This window comes from Pecten maximus, chromosome 2 (assembly GCF_902652985.1).
Source record: "Pecten maximus chromosome 2, xPecMax1.1, whole genome shotgun sequence".
Lineage (NCBI taxonomy): Eukaryota > Metazoa > Mollusca > Bivalvia > Pectinida > Pectinidae > Pecten > Pecten maximus.
Window position 1 is genome coordinate 51065122 of NC_047016.1, and position 16326 is coordinate 51081447.

The following is a 16326-nucleotide window of genomic DNA, read 5'->3' on the forward strand; positions in this document are numbered from 1 at the left end:
GAATCTGATCACATTGAACCGAAGTTTTAATTACTTTTAAACCGGAAATAATGAATTTATTGACCAATACATAATTACAATGTATTTATAAGCAGGAGAGAATTTGATTACATTGAACTAAAGTTTTAATTACTAACTGGAAATAATGAATTTATTGATCAATACATAATTAAAATGTATTTATAAGCAGGAGAGAATTTGATTACACGGAACCTAAAATTTTTATTACCAACCTGCAAATATATTTATCTATAGTCATAACCTTTTAACATTGAGGTCAAAGAGGTGTTTCATAGAATTGCAGTGTTCTCCCTCATAACTCTGTCCCTCATTTTTTCGCTATTTCATGGCATTGACACAGAAAACAGACAAATAACACATAAAGAAATATTCTGGAGGCATCGACCAAGCCATATATATATCACATACGAAGTGTATACAGTATGCGAGACCGTCACAGGCTCGCTGTTTTAGCAGTGAAAACGTAAACAATGTTCATGTTGCATGAATTTAAAAGTCAACTTAAAATGAAATCATTTTTAAGTTATATTTTACCTGTAATGTGAGATCCATTCTGATATCTTCCAGTTCAGCAATCTTGGCCATATTAGAGTCATCAGAATCCTTCCTCGACATATCAAGTTGTTGAACTTTGCCCTCCATACTGTTGACCTTTGACCTGAGAGTCTCTGTTTCCTGTTTGGCACTGTCTAGCTGTTTCTGATACAGCTCCTCCTTCATCTGCCATTCTTTCTCCCTAGTCTCACACTCCAGACTCAGTCGATCAAACCTACAGCAATAAAATGTATATTATTAAATGATTTTTTCTTAAGATTTTTCTCACAATGCACTGAGGTAAAACGGCATGAACAAATCCTAGGACCAAATGGCATCAACAAACCCTAGGGATTACCAGTGCCAAGTGGCATCAACAAACCCTAGGGATTACCAGTGCCATACGGCATCAACAAACCCTAGGGATTATCAGTGCCATGCGGCATCAACAAACCCTAGGGATTACCAGTGCCATGCGGCATCAACAAACCCTAGTGATTATCAGTGCCATGCGGCATCAACAAACCCTAGGGATTACCAGTGCCAAGTGACATCAACAAACCCTAGAGATTACCAGTGCCATGCGGCATCAACAAATACTAGGGATTATCAGTGCCATGCGGCATCAACAAGCCCTAGGGATTATCAGTGCCAAGCGGCATCAACAAATCCTTGGGGTTACCAGTGTCAAGTGGCATCAACAAACCCTAGGGATTACCAGTGCCATGCGGCATCAACAAACCCTAGTGATTATCAGTGCCAAGTGGCATCAACAAATCCTAGGGGTTACCAGTGTCAAGCGGCATCAACAAACCTGGTTGGCAGGTCAAATGGCAACTACTGAACAAAACAATTTTTTTTTGTTCCTGGAGCCAATTTTTTTCTGCATTAACAAAACATCATCTTTGATGACAGATCCCTTTACTGCTTTCGTTAACAGTAAAGTAACACTTTGATGAAGCCTTGATAAATTCTGGGTTTTCACTAGGGGTGTCATGGTTAACCGAAAGGACGGTTAACCGCGGTTATCATAAGCTCACAGTTCGGTTCGGTTTGCTGTTTGTGAATTTCGGTTCGGTTCTGAATAAGTCAGTCGTTATTGTCCGCATTGTAGCAAAGGCGTGTGTTTTTGTGTTATATGATTGATATCTTTAACGATACATGCCTTTGACTATCAACTATGTTGTCGCACATTCGCAATGAAAAACACGACTGAATTGGTTAGGATTGTTTACCCGACACAGATGGCGGCCAAACTTAAATCAGCTGTGTGGGAATATTTCAATTCAATTCAAATATGCAATGGGATCGACGTCTTCAATGACGGCACACATATCCCGTAAACACGGCATAACGTTAAAACCCAGGGAGCCTACCGCAAGGACTACGAGGTCAGGCTCATGTCAAAGTTGTTGTTGCTCACAGTATTAATGTTTTACAGTTTGTTTAACAATTTATTTAAATATTTTCTAATCTAGTCAACAAATGACGCAGTGGCAGTCTGGCAGAAAGTCAGAGATTTCGTCTTTTTTCTTTAGAATTCAATAATGAAAACCTTGAGATGAAGTTTTGTGATGTTTTTTTACTGTTTTATTATTTGTTAGCATATTAAAAGTTATTTTAATGCCCATATGTTCTTTTAAGTTCTTGTTTAAGATATGAAAAACAAAGATTACAAGGTTGCCTGAACCGAACCGAAATAACTGAAAACCGACAAAAAAAATGAGAACCGAACCGAACCGAAAAAAGTCTGAACCGTGACACCCCTAGTTTTCACATCAAATGTAAAATCAGCTGGAGAAATTTACTAGTACTAAAAGGTTGTTAGGAAGCCATTAATCTAAATTATAGAAGGATATACTCCTTTATTCTTTTATACCTCCTTACCTAAGATGTATGTCCTTGTGGTCAGTGTTCAGTGACTGGTGGTCAGCGGCCAAAGATTCGTGGTCAGTCTTGAGGTGTTTATACTGATCCTGCAGCAGGCCTAGTTCACCCTGAGATGTGATGACTGACTGCTGGAAACTTTGTTTCTGTTGCTCCAAAGCCTCCATCTTGTCCAGCAGATCAGCATGCATGCTGTCAGAGGTCAAATGGTCAAGGTCGACATCATTAGGGGTGCTGGACAGTGCATGTCTGGACGAGTTCAGGTCCTGGAAGTTAATAATTACATCACAACTTGAATACATTATACATTCAAAATCTACTAAATCAGACCACAATATTCTGATTTCCTGTGTAGTCTGACCCCTATAATGTCCCACAGGGTGTCAGATTAGACAGGTCACACATACAGAACTACTTACATTGGAATTCTCTTTACAACGAACATTCAATTTCTTTTAATCTACATGTGTAAAAAGGAGTCTGTTTATTCCGGAGCAAATACATCATAGAATTTCTACACCATAGAGGAAGTGACCACTGACCTGACCAGGTATACTCATCAGACTGGACATACTGGACGTCCTGCTGGTCAGATTCCAGCTGTTTCCACCACTCAGATTCTTCCTGTAAAAATAAATCAACAAAATAAGAAAATAAAAATTTAAGGTGTCAAGTACTCTTTACTTAAACAAAATAACTTGGTCCCAAATTACCTCATCCTTTCTTTTGAACTATTCTTCAAGCAATTTTAAATATTAGTATTTTCACAATATGTACAATTAGTAATTCTTGAATAACTGATTCAAGGCACTAAGGTAAATCACTATTAAACTAATACGTGTGTCACATTCCTGAAAAAAATTTGGATCGTTCGACATTTTCCTGAAATTATACTCTTGTCCTCAGAGTCATCTTAACCAAGTTTTAACTCATGATTTAAATATACTTTTATGTCTATTAAACAACTTAATCATGAATTATTCTGATACATACCTAGCAAATGAGGGCCATGCATTGTCAAGGTCATAACCTCTAGCAGCAAGGTCAAACTGGATGTCATTGAGGTCATACAGAGCACTAATGATGGTGTTACGCTCTTTGTGCTGCAACCATATTGATTTTGGATGGAACCAATCACTGAAATCAGATTAATGTCAAAATGATTCACTGAAAGCAGATTAATGTCAAATAATTCACTGAAATCAGATTAATGTCAAAATGATTCACTGAAATCGGATTAATGTCAAAATAATTCACTGAAATCAGATTAAAGCCAAAATAATTCACTGAAATCAGATTAATGCCAAAATAATTCACTGTAATCAGATTAATGCCAAAATAATTCACTGTAATCAGATTAACGCCAAAATAATTCACTGTAATCAGATTAATACCAAAATAATTCACTGTAATCAGATTAATACCAAAATAATTCACTGTAATTCACTGAAATCAGATTAATGCCAAAATAATTCACTGTGATCAGATTAATACCAAAATAATTCACTGTAATCAGATTAATGCCAAAATAATTCACTGTAATCAGATTAATGCCAAAATAATTCACTGAAATCAGATTAATGCCAAAATAATTCACTGTAATCAGATTAATACCAAAATAATTCACTGAAATCAGATTAATGCCAAAATAATTCATTGAAATCAGATTAATGTCAAATAATTCATTGAAATCAGATTAATGTCAAATAATTCACCGAAATCAGATTAATGCCAAAATAATTCACTGAAATCAGATTAACGCCAAAATAATTCACTGTAATCAGATTAATACCAAAATAATTCACTGAAATCAGAAGATTAATACCAAAATAATTCACTGAAATCAGATTAATACCAAAATAATTCACTGAAATCAGATTAACGCCAAAATAATTCACTGTAATCAGATTAATACCAAAATAATTCACTGAAATCAGATTAATACCAAAATAATTCACTGTAATCAGATTAACGCCAAAATAATTCACTGTAATCAGATTAATACCAAAATAATTCACTGTAATCAGATTAATACCAAAATAATTCACTGTAATCAGATTAATACCAAAATAATTCACTGTAATCAGATTAATACCAAAATAATTCACTGAAATCAGATTAATACCAAAATGATTCACTGAAATCAGATTAATACCAAAATAATTCAGACACTATACACCATTTCACAAATTTAAAATCACCAACACTAGCCAGGTAATCGTCTGTTTCGTCCCATATGGTTTATGTTCATAATGTATAAAACTACAATAGCGTTTCTTTTGAATCTTCAAGTTTAACGCAAAGAAAATGTTATGTCTTGTAAGACTTTACTCCATATGGTCATGTGACCACTGGTTACAATTTTCAATTGAAATATTATAAATGTTTTTCTGTTATACTGTGACCGAGGTCGGACATCTTTGTTCGACTCTGACATCAATCTCTAAAGGAAATCCATTAATGCATGGTTTCCAGTTAATTTTTTTCCACAGATAGAAAAGGTAGCCACAAAAACAATTCACTCATTTCCAACAAAATCTGCCTTCTATGCCATTTGGTAAAACTTTTTATTTAAATTTTATTTATGAGTCTAAAGAATCCAGTCATAAATATAAAATTTAAGCTGAAGGCTGTCTGCTAAGAGCAATAGATTCCTTGCTAGAAATGGAAAATAACCCTTTCACCCTTTATAGTCTGGGGTGTCTAAACCTAGACTCATGCCATCATTACCTGGTCACCTTGCCATTCATTGTACACTGTTGTATGCTATCTGCCATTCTGCTATGCATGAGACAAAATCTTAGGAAAGCTCGTCCCTTACCGATTGATGTCTTGTACTGAAAATAAATGTATAGAAAGCATCTACATGTGTAATAAGGTATCCAAATGTATGAACAAAAATGTTTCTTCAATTTTACGGAGTTTTTGACTCATCATTATAAAGCTATCAACTAGATCATGACCCAATATTTATGACCCGATTTATCACAGAATATTAAAAAAATAATGTATATCTATGGATTATCAGAACTGCAACAACTTGATTTACTCCTTAAATATGATTCTGAATTTATTTTATAATCACTGCATATTGTATATAATTCAATGATCACGCGATAGCTGTAGTCCGTTACCTCAAAGTTTAAATTTTTGTAGATGTGATATGTTGTTCATATTTCCGAGGCTGGTCTTTCAATATAGGAAATACAAAGCTTAAGCATTACAGTAGGTTTGATTGGCTCGTAGGCCAAGTTCAAACTGTCCGAAATGTGGGTCTATATAAATCAGCTGGGTTCAAACTATTACTAGCTAGAAAATTATTGTTTTTCTAGAAAAAAATGTGTGTTGAACTATCAGCCTATTCGAACTAACCAGATTTACCTAAGTCAAATCTTTGTCAGCTACGTTTAATTGGTATCTACTATGTAAATGACCTCTTGTTTCATGCTATAAGTGTAATCGAGTTAATAAATAAAATTTGAAATCTATATTCATGTCATATTATGAATGAAAACTGAAATTCCCAGATAAATCCACATTCTCAGGCCTAAATACATTTTCACTTTCGATCAGAGAATCAAACCCCGGTCCCCTAGGAAGTGTGATATTTACAACCATTAACAATTACGAGCTCAAGCAGTTTTTCCAAGGTCACAAAGACATATATACTCTGGCTTCTTCTTCTTTCTCACATTTTTTCTAGTGAAGTGTGAGGAGGGGGGTTGTTTATATAGACACTTACGTCTCCAATCGTCTTGACGTATTTTATTCCATCGTTGACTCCCTTCGTGGAGCCGATACTGTCACAGAAATAATCCCAGTAGTCCTTCTTTCTCCCCAGCAGAGTCACTTTATCTGTGAAGTAGGAGGGACTTTTTATTATTATTTATCCTTTAGTACAGCTTTACTATTAAAATGTGCCTAAGACTTTCCTAAATCTGCTTTAGCTTATTTTTTATTATTATTTATCCTTTATTACAGCTTTACCATTAAAATGTGCCTAAGATGTTAAAATTTCCTCAATCTGCTTTTGCTTTTTTTTTCTTTTTTTTTTTTTTCAATTAAGACAATTTTCTACACATTCTCATTATGACTAGATTTCCTTATTCCAGAGTGTCCATATCTCTTTCTCTTTATTGTTAATGCATTTTTATCCATCTATTTATCCATTTATTTTCTGGAAAAGTTCATAGTTAATTATTAATGAAGACAATTTTACAATAAAAAAAAGATAAGTGAAATATCATTGAACACTTGTTTACATATATATCTCTATTAAATATCTAAATATATATCAGTCTTATATTATGTAGAAACTAAACCTAAAATGGTAATTAGCACAAAGGTCTCAATTCAGCATAAATGTTACCACGATGATTATCGTTTTTAAAAGGTGTCATTCAGACTTACATACAACTAAAGTTGTGTTATGATTTTTGTCACCATGTTCCTTACCATTTAGACCTATTTTATTTATTTGATGATCTAATATTCAATTGATTATGATTGCTCCCGTAGGAGCGTTCAAAAATTGCACTTGCGGCCATATTTCAGGCCACAGTGCGGGGTATTGGGTATAGTTTTCAACTAGCAATAACCACGTCTCGGAAAATCCTCATCGACTATGGTACCGCCACTGCGCAAAGCTAATGATTTCCTGTCGCCCTCTAGTATATCAACGAATTCTGGTAGATTATTACAAGGTGACTAACAAAAAGAAAATATTAATAATATTGAACAATCCATATAACAATATATAAGTAAAATAACTTTAAAATGTGTATAATATCTCTTTAAATATTCTCCATCTTACTAATTTTTGAATTATTCATCGATATATTATAAATTTTGAATATTCTTGATTTTAAGATATTTCTGTTAAGGGGGATAACTCGTACATATAATTAATTGGCGTGCGTGATGTGGAACGTTGTAACTTCGCACATGTATCGATTTAAACGTATTTTATACGTCAATCGTTTATGTATCGACGAACTATTTGCATATTTTCACATATTATGCCATCCAGGTAACATACTGGTATGGTAGACGGTTTAGAAACTGGCGTTATATATCATTGACAAATACATGTCTCTGTAGTGCTTATATATAAACAATTCAAACACACATGGATGTGAAATCCTTCTGCAGGACGAGTCTGATAACGTTGATAGATTTTTTTTCTAATTCTACTAAATAATGCCTATATTAGTCTGTCCAAAGGAAATTAAATCGTGACCGGTACATGAGGTTAAGTATGACCATGGATCTAAGTCCGTGGTATGACATTTTAATTGAGAGCGTTGTGGAAGGGGTGGGGGCAGTATTCAACAAAGCTTGCAGTCAAACAGCAATAAATGAATTATGCTTTTTATTATTAAAACTTGCAAGCAGGTTGGCAAAACGATGTTTTATTTTCGTCAGGAATATCTACACACCTGTTCTTTTCAAAATTCACGGAAAATAAAAAGATTGGTTTATTTATCTTAATCTTAATTTTACACGTGAACACTGAGCTTTTGAATTTACTTCAAAATTTTGCTGCAGTTCAATGGGATTTTTTAAATTTAATTCAGACTAGTTCAGTCTCCAAGTTAACCCATTCCCACCTCGTCCTATTACCGTAAATTTATATTTCTTGATCACAATGTTTCACTTCCCCCCAAACTCGAGTTACCTCCCTTACCACACTCTCGTTCATAACCAAACTTTATTAGTATAAGACTACACATACCCTTGTGACCATAACCAACGTGATCTTCAACTGATGTAAGGCGATTATTAAAATGTAGAATAAAGCGACTAAATAAATATAGATATAATTTGTGTGTAAGTATCTGTAGTAGGATCACAGGCTGACAGACGAAGCCACAGGGGCTTGACACGTTCCTATGACCCAGGATGAAGTGATCTAGGCATCTGACCCAGGGGTTAATTTTTCATTCTCTGTCATAGGAAAGTAGTGTTAGGGTTAAGGAAAATGACACAAGAGAATTTTGCCTTGACTAGTTGCAATACAGGCATTATTTGAAACTGTTGATAGATTTACAAATTGCCAACAAAAAACAGTTAGATGGGACTTAAAAGATCATTCTGATTGTTCTTTTCCTTTTTTTCATCCAAAAGAACAGACATGTTACCAAATGATAGGTTACATTACTTACAGATACAAACAGAAAATTTGTTCCTGAATCCGATTCATATGTGGAAAAATATTTTTATGTGTTATAATCATGTGTATACATTTGTATTTGTATGAATGAAATAAAGTTTATATCAAAAACATTAATGGACACTTCAAAATTTTCCATCAAAATCGAATTAATCATGTGTGACTGTCCAAATATAAAGTTGGTTCATGATAGGAATTAATTGGAATACTTAAAGTTGAAGATGCTTTTAATTAAGGAGTGCCCCACCCTTCATATTTGCTTGTAGAAGATATTCCAGCTTAGCACAGAAGCGATGAAGTGTCTGGTTGTCATCGGTTATAGGCTGGCTGTTGGCTTCAAAGTCTGATTTCAGGTCCTTCAGACAATCTGGGTAAAAAAAATTAAATGCAGTTACTTCCGCTGTCTTCAATTTGTATTTTTTTTTTCTGTTTCGTGACATATGTATTTATATACCTATGCGAGTTACAGCAAAATAACCCATCTATCTTACTTTGCTTCAATTGGAAAAATTGGAAAGTTTCAATGAGATGTAAGAAACGGAAAATTTATATATTCACTGCAAAACTTATATTTTCACTACAAAATCTTATACTTTCATTGCTCATTGCTGCATTGAAAATACCAGTTTTATCATTTTGATAAATTGTTTTATTTCACTGGCAAAAATGCAAAAAATCAGTATACAAAAAATGTATAATCATAATATCCTTTTATCTTTCAGAAATAATTGCATTCAAAATTTATTAGCTAGGTTAATGCTGCATCGACTTTAACCATATTGAGGCAGTCTCCTTGAAGTAACCTTTTGGCTACTTCACTTAACAACTAGTCCGAGTTTCCTCTGACTCTGTCTGGTGTTAGGGCCCGAGGAAACTCACGATCACGCTACTTAACAACATACAGCTGGATGTCTGATTTGTTTTCCAGAGCAAATAAGTCCAATGACAACACAGTATCATCTGTGATTAGAGATAATGCTAGTGGGTAAGGACTCATAAAACTTAGTTTTGTATCAAACAAAAACATTTCGTCCTGGACATTCAAAAGATAACGCAATTTGTATCAGATGATCCTGGAAAATACTGCATTTGCTAATAATGAATTACCTAAGATGTCCTCAACAGTTTTGCGACTGTTTGGCTGGAAGGAATTGATGACATGTGGCGAGTTTCGAGGGGAGGATGAGGTTGCTCCTCCCCGGGGAGACTGCCCCTTCTGTATAAAAGGCACTGCGCTGGTCATTTTTACTTAGTTTTGTCAGCTTTACTGACTAGAACATCAAGCCATTATCCCATTGTTATTTAAAACCTGGAAGTAAAAGATCTGCAAATAAAAATTAGAAACTTGAGGGGCAGTTCACGTCAATGTTTCCTGTTCTTCATACCTGTCACAGAACCAACAACAAAGACAAAGTCTTTGAAACAAGAGATCCCAGAGGGATCTTGGCGCCCACCATTGAATGATCTTCATAGGTTCCATGTCAGATTGATCTTTTCTCTACTTTTATCTTCCTCTAAGTCTTACTAATCTGTGTAAATTCAGAAACAGCCCTCTATAGCTAGTACTTTTCAAACAAGGGGAACCTATATATAAAATTTAAGATTTAGCGATAATGGCTGTCTGTCGACCATGTTGTTTTTAGATTGGTCCCAATATGCAAAACTATGTACTGAGGGGAACCTACATATGAAATTTGAGAAAGATCCCTTCAGTACTTTCTGAGAAATAGCGATAACAAACTTCAATTGTCAAAATCCAAGATGGCTGCCTGTCGGCCATGTTGTTTTCTGATTAGTCTCAAAATGCAATATGCATAACTAGGCTCCGAAGGGAACCTGTGTATGAAATTTGAGAAAGACCCCCTCAGTTCTTTCTGAGAAATAGCGATAACAAACTTCAATTGTCAATATCCAAGACGGCTGCCTGTCAGCCTTGTTGTTTTCTGATTAGTCTCAAAATGCAATATGCATAACTAGGCACCAAGAGGAACCTACATATGAAATTTGAGAAAGATCCCTTCAGTACTTTCTGAGAGATAGCGATAACAAACTTCAATTGTCAAAATCCAAGATGGCTGCCTGTCGGCCATGTTGTTTTCCGATTGGTCTCAAAATGCAATATGCATAACTAGGCACCAAGAGGAACCTACATATGAAATTTGAGAAAGATCCCTTCAGTACTTTCTCAGAAATAGCGATAACAAACTTCAATTGTCAATATCCAAGATGGCTGCCTGTCGGCCATGTTGTTTTCCGATTCGTCTCAAAATGCAATATGCATAACTAGGCACCAAGAGGAACCTACATATGAAATTTGAGAAAGATCCCTTCAGTACTTTCTGAGAAATAGCGATAACAAACTTCAATTGTCAAAATCCAAGATGGCTGCCTGTCAGCCATGTTGGTTTCCGATTGGTCTCAAAATGCAATATGCATAACTAGGCACCAAGGGGAACCTAAATATGAAATTTGAGAAAGATCCCTTCAGTACTTTCTGAGGATTAGCGATAACAAACTTCAATTGTCAAAATCCAAGATGGCTGCCTGTCGGCCATGTTGTTTTCCGATTGATCTTAAAATGCAATATGCATAACTAGGCACCAAGGGGAACCTACATATGAAATTTGAGAAAAATCCCTTCAAAACTTTCTGAGAAATAGCGATAACAAACTTCAATTGTCAATATCCAAGATGGCTGCCTGTCGGCCATGTTGTTTTCCGATTGGTCTCAAAATGCAATATGCATAACTAGGCACCAAGAGGAACCTACATATGAAATTTGAGAAAGATCCCTTCAGTACTTTCTGAGAAATAGCGATAACAAACTTCAATTGTCAAAATCCAAGATGGCTGCCTGTCAGCCATGTTGGTTTCCGATTGGTCTCAAAATGCAATATGCATAACTAGGCACCAAGGGGAACCTAAATATGAAATTTGAGAAAGATCCCTTCAGTACTTTCTGAGGATTAGCGATAACAAACTTCAATTGTCAAAATCCAAGATGGCTGCCTGTCGGCCATGTTGTTTTCCGATTGATCTTAAAATGCAATATGCATAACTAGGCACCAAGGGGAACCTACATATGAAATTTGAGAAAAATCCCTTCAAAACTTTCTGAGAAATAGCGATAACAAACTTCAATTGTCAATATCCAAGATGGCTGCCTGTCGGCCATGTTGTTTTCCGATTGGTCTCAAAATGCAATATGCATAACTAGGCACCAAGAGGAACCTACATATGAAATTTGAGAAAGATCCCTTCAGTACTTTCTGAGAAATAGCGATAACAAACTTCAATTGTCAAAATCCAAGATGGCTGCCTGTCAGCCATGTTGGTTTCCGATTGGTCTCAAAATGCAATATGCATAACTAGGCACCAAGGGGAACCCAAATATGAAATTGGAGAAAGATCCCTTCAGTACTTTCTGAGGATTAGCGATAACAAACTTCAATTGTCAAAATCCAAGATGGCTGCTTGTCGGCCATGTTGTTTTCCGATTGATCTTAAAATGCAATATGCATAACTAGGCACCAAGGGGAACCTACATATGAAATTTGAGAAAAATCCCTTCAAAACCTTCTGAGAAATAGCGATAACAAACTTCAATTGTCAAAATCCAAGATGGCTGCCTGTCGGCCATGTTGTTTTCCGATTGATCTTAAAATGCAATATGCATAACTAGGCACCAAGGGGAACCTACATATGAAATTTGAGAAAAATCCCTTCAAAACTTTCTGAGAAATAGCGATAACAAACTTCAATTGTCAATATCCAAGATGGCTGCCTGTCAGCCATGTTGGTTTCCGATTGGTCTCAAAATGCAATATGCATAACTAGGCACCAAGAGGAACCTACATATGAAATTTGAGGAAGATCCCTTCCGTACTTTCTCAGAAATAGCGATAACAAACTTCAATTGTCAATATCCAAGATGGCTGCCTGTCGGCCATGTTGTTTTCCGATTCGTCTCAAAATGCAATATGCATAACTAGGCACCAAGAGGAACCTACATATGAAATTTGAGAAAGATCCCTTCAGCACTTTCTGAGAAATAGCGATAACAAACTTCAATTGTCAAAATCCAAGATGGCTGCCTGTCAGCCATGTTGGTTTCCGATTGGTCTCAAAATGCAATATGCATAACTAGGCACCAAGGGGAACCCTAAATATGAAATTTGAGAAAGATCCCTTCAGTACTTTCTGAGGATTAGCGATAACAAACTTCAATTGTCAAAATCCAAGATGGCTGCTTGTCGGCCATGTTGTTTTCCGATTGATCTTAAAATGCAATATGCATAACTAGGCACCAAGGGGAACCTACATATGAAATTTGAGAAAAATCCCTTCAAAACCTTCTGAGAAATAGCGATAACAAACTTCAATTGTCAATATCCAAGATGGCTGCCTGTCGGCCATGTTGTTTTCCGATTGATCTTAAAATGCAATATGCATAACTAGGCACCAAGAGGAACCTACATATGAAATTTGAGAAAAATCCCTTCAAAACTTTCTGAGAAATAGCGATAAACAAACTTCAATTGTCAATATCCAAGATGGCTGCCTGTCAGCCATGTTGGTTTCCGATTGGTCTCAAAATGCAATATGCATAACTAGGCACCAAGAGGAACCTACATATGAAATTTGAGGAAGATCCCTTCCGTACTTTCTCAGAAATAGCGATAACAAACTTCAATTGTCAATATCCAAGATGGCTGCCTGTCGGCCATGTTGTTTTCCGATTCGTCTCAAAATGCAATATGCATAACTAGGCACCAAGAGGAACCTACATATGAAATTTGAGAAAGATCCCTTCAGCACTTTCTGAGAAATAGCGATAACAAACTTCAATTGTCAAAATCCAAGATGGCTGCCTGTCAGCCATGTTGGTTTCCGATTGGTCTCAAAATGCAATATGCATAACTAGGCACCAAGGGGAACCTAAATATGAAATTTGAGAAAGATCCCATTCAGTACTTTCTGAGGATTAGCGATAACAAACTTCAATTGTCAAAATCCAAGATGGCTGCCTGTCGGCCATGTTGTTTTCCGATTGATCTTAAAATGCAATATGCATAACTAGGCACCAAGGGGAACCTACATATGAAATTTGAGAAAAATCCCTTCAAAACTTTCTGAGAAATAGCGATAACAAACTTCAATTGTCAATATCCAAGATGGCTGCCTGTCGGCCATGTTGTTTTCCGATTGGTCTCAAAATGCAATATGCATAACTAGGCACCAAGAGGAACCTACATATGAAATTTGAGAAAGATCCCTTCAGTACTTTCTGAGAAATAGCGATAACAAACTTCAATTGTCAAAATCCAAGATGGCTGCCTGTCAGCCATGTTGGTTTCCGATTGGTCTCAAAATGCAATATGCATAACTAGGCACCAAGAGGAACCTACATATGAAATTTGAGAAAGATCCCTTCAGTACTTTCTGAGAAATAGCGATAACAAACTTCAATTGTCAAAATCCAAGATGGCTGCCTGTCAGCCATGTTGGTTTCCGATTGGTCTCAAAATGCAATATGCATAACTAGGCACCAAGAGGAACCTACATATGAAATTTCAGAAAGATCCCTTCAAAACTTTCTGAGAAATAGCGATAACAAACTTCAATTGTCAATATCCAAGATGGCTGCCTGTTGGCCATGTTGTTGTCCGATTGGTCTCAAAATGCAATAAGCATAACTAGGCACCAAGAGGAACAGTCATATGAAATTTGAGAAAGATCCCTTCAGTACTTTCTGAGAAATAGCGATAACAAACTTCTATTGTCAAAATCCAAGATGGCTGCATGTCGGCCATGTTGTTTTCCGATTGGTCTCAAAATGCAATATGCATAACTAGGCACCAAGGGGAACCTACATATGAAATTTGAGAAAGATCCCTTCAGTACTTTCTGAGGATTAGCGATAACAAGAATTGTTTACGGACGGACGGAGGGACGGACAGAGGGACGGACGGACGACGGACCACGGACGCAGGGCGATTTGAATAGCCCACCATCATCAGATGGTGGGCTAAAAAAGCAACATTTTAAATAAGCTCTCTGAATTTTTGAATTTTTTAGTTTTTCATTACACATCAAGAAGATGTGTAAGTTAACCAGACATAGGTAAATGTGTAGCTAACCTGTGAAGACATATTCAAGATACCTGTGCAAGAGTGTTGCTATTTAGACCAAACGTTTGGTGGCAAATCAACTTTGTGATAAATTTTTCAATTATTTATACAGACGTTTTTGCCAATTATTGATCAGCACCAGTCATTTATTGATATCAACTACTGGCATAAATATTATAATCATACTCTTTTATCATTCGGTTATCATACAATGTATTTGATGATATTGATTTTTGTGATAGGCCTACAGCCAGAGACTTGTATGTCTGATATACAAGTCTCTGCCTACAGCAGTAGCAAAGTTTTTTTTGTATATATACTGGCGTACTATGGGGTGTACAAGTATCGTGATCCACCTCAAGGATACTCTAGGCCTAGTACAGCAGTTGCATATACAATGTAGTTCAAAATCGTAATCCCTATCATCAATCGACTTGTAATATTTTGGATTTTGACACAGGAGTCTGATGCGACCTCTAATATCTACAGACTATCCAAAAAAGAAAAACCTGGCAGAAGTTAAGACGAACCAAATCCCTTGAAATGGTCAAGTGACAGACAGTACGCCCACTTTCATATCCTCACTGATCTGTGGCTAATCGCCGTGTAATGTACATACTGAATACCGATAGATCAGTTATTTAAGTTATTTTGTCACCAGTTAATATCACAGATGATGATGATCTGCCATATCAACAGACTTACACGGTGTTATCATCAAGGTGAATGATTCCCGTCAAGAATTTTTGTTGTTTTGGTCGAGTACTATTTCTTCCTCAACAAGGAAAAGAGTCATCTAAAGGGAGGTAATAATGAACACGCATGCTTATTGGCGTCAAATAGTATACTTCGGTGAAGGGGAAAAATCAGAAATACAAAAAAAAAAGTCAAATGAAAATTTGTGATAAGCACAAAATTAACAAAGAGACTATTTAAATTTTTAATTAATACTTTAATTGCTTACCGATGAGCTAAAGCTAAAATAGAGCCCTAAAAAAATAAAATATACCGAATGTTTCTTCTCTGAGAAATTTAAAAATAAACAGATATTTAATCGGGTGATCCTATATATAAACTTGGGTTGTTATAAACCATGCTCTTTCCGATTATGGAACTGAACAATATCGTCTTCGAGAATGAATCCCTCACGTCTGCGGGACGGAATTGCTCCAGATATTGTGCATTGTGTGTTCTGCTCACGTTATAATATATCCATAACGACTTGGAAACGTTGTCTTCAATACGAGAACGTCGAGTTTTAATGAGATAGAACAATAATAATAATAATAATAATAATAAAACTTTATTTCACGAGGGTTACATATTTAGTACAGTACTAATCTTACATATGGCCCTCACATAAAACATGAAGAAAACAAAAACATTCATTTTGACAGCAATACAAACATCGTAACTTTTTTGTCAATATTTCCTTCACACATTCACTCACTCACACAAACACGTCTAATTAAAAATCAAAACATATTAACAATTATTTGTTAATCATTTACAAAAATACTAGAGCGACAGTAGCATGTGGAATGTTGACAATATATTCTAGTTTGATCATGTAAATAAATT

The 16326-nt window shown here is 35.6% G+C and overlaps 1 protein-coding gene and 1 non-coding gene across 2 annotated transcripts in view; both read right to left on the reverse strand.

Moving 5' to 3' along the window:
- The window catches only part of LOC117322405 (FYVE and coiled-coil domain-containing protein 1-like), a 42579-nt gene extending 27065 nt beyond the window's left edge, over window positions 1-15514 (reverse strand). The window contains 9 exon segments of the mRNA XM_033877282.1: window positions 556-790; window positions 2443-2708; window positions 2985-3066; window positions 3436-3579; window positions 5173-5279; window positions 6185-6297; window positions 8862-8981; window positions 9722-9938; window positions 15451-15514. Of these exon segments, the coding sequence (XP_033733173.1) occupies window positions 556-790; window positions 2443-2708; window positions 2985-3066; window positions 3436-3579; window positions 5173-5279; window positions 6185-6297; window positions 8862-8981; window positions 9722-9857 (1203 nt within the window). The 5' untranslated portion in view covers window positions 9858-9938; window positions 15451-15514.
- Window positions 6952-7090, reverse strand: LOC117322567. The gene has a single exon (XR_004531587.1). It is a non-coding gene; the product is annotated as a U4 spliceosomal RNA (small nuclear RNA).
- Window positions 15515-16326: the final 812 nt, after the last annotated feature.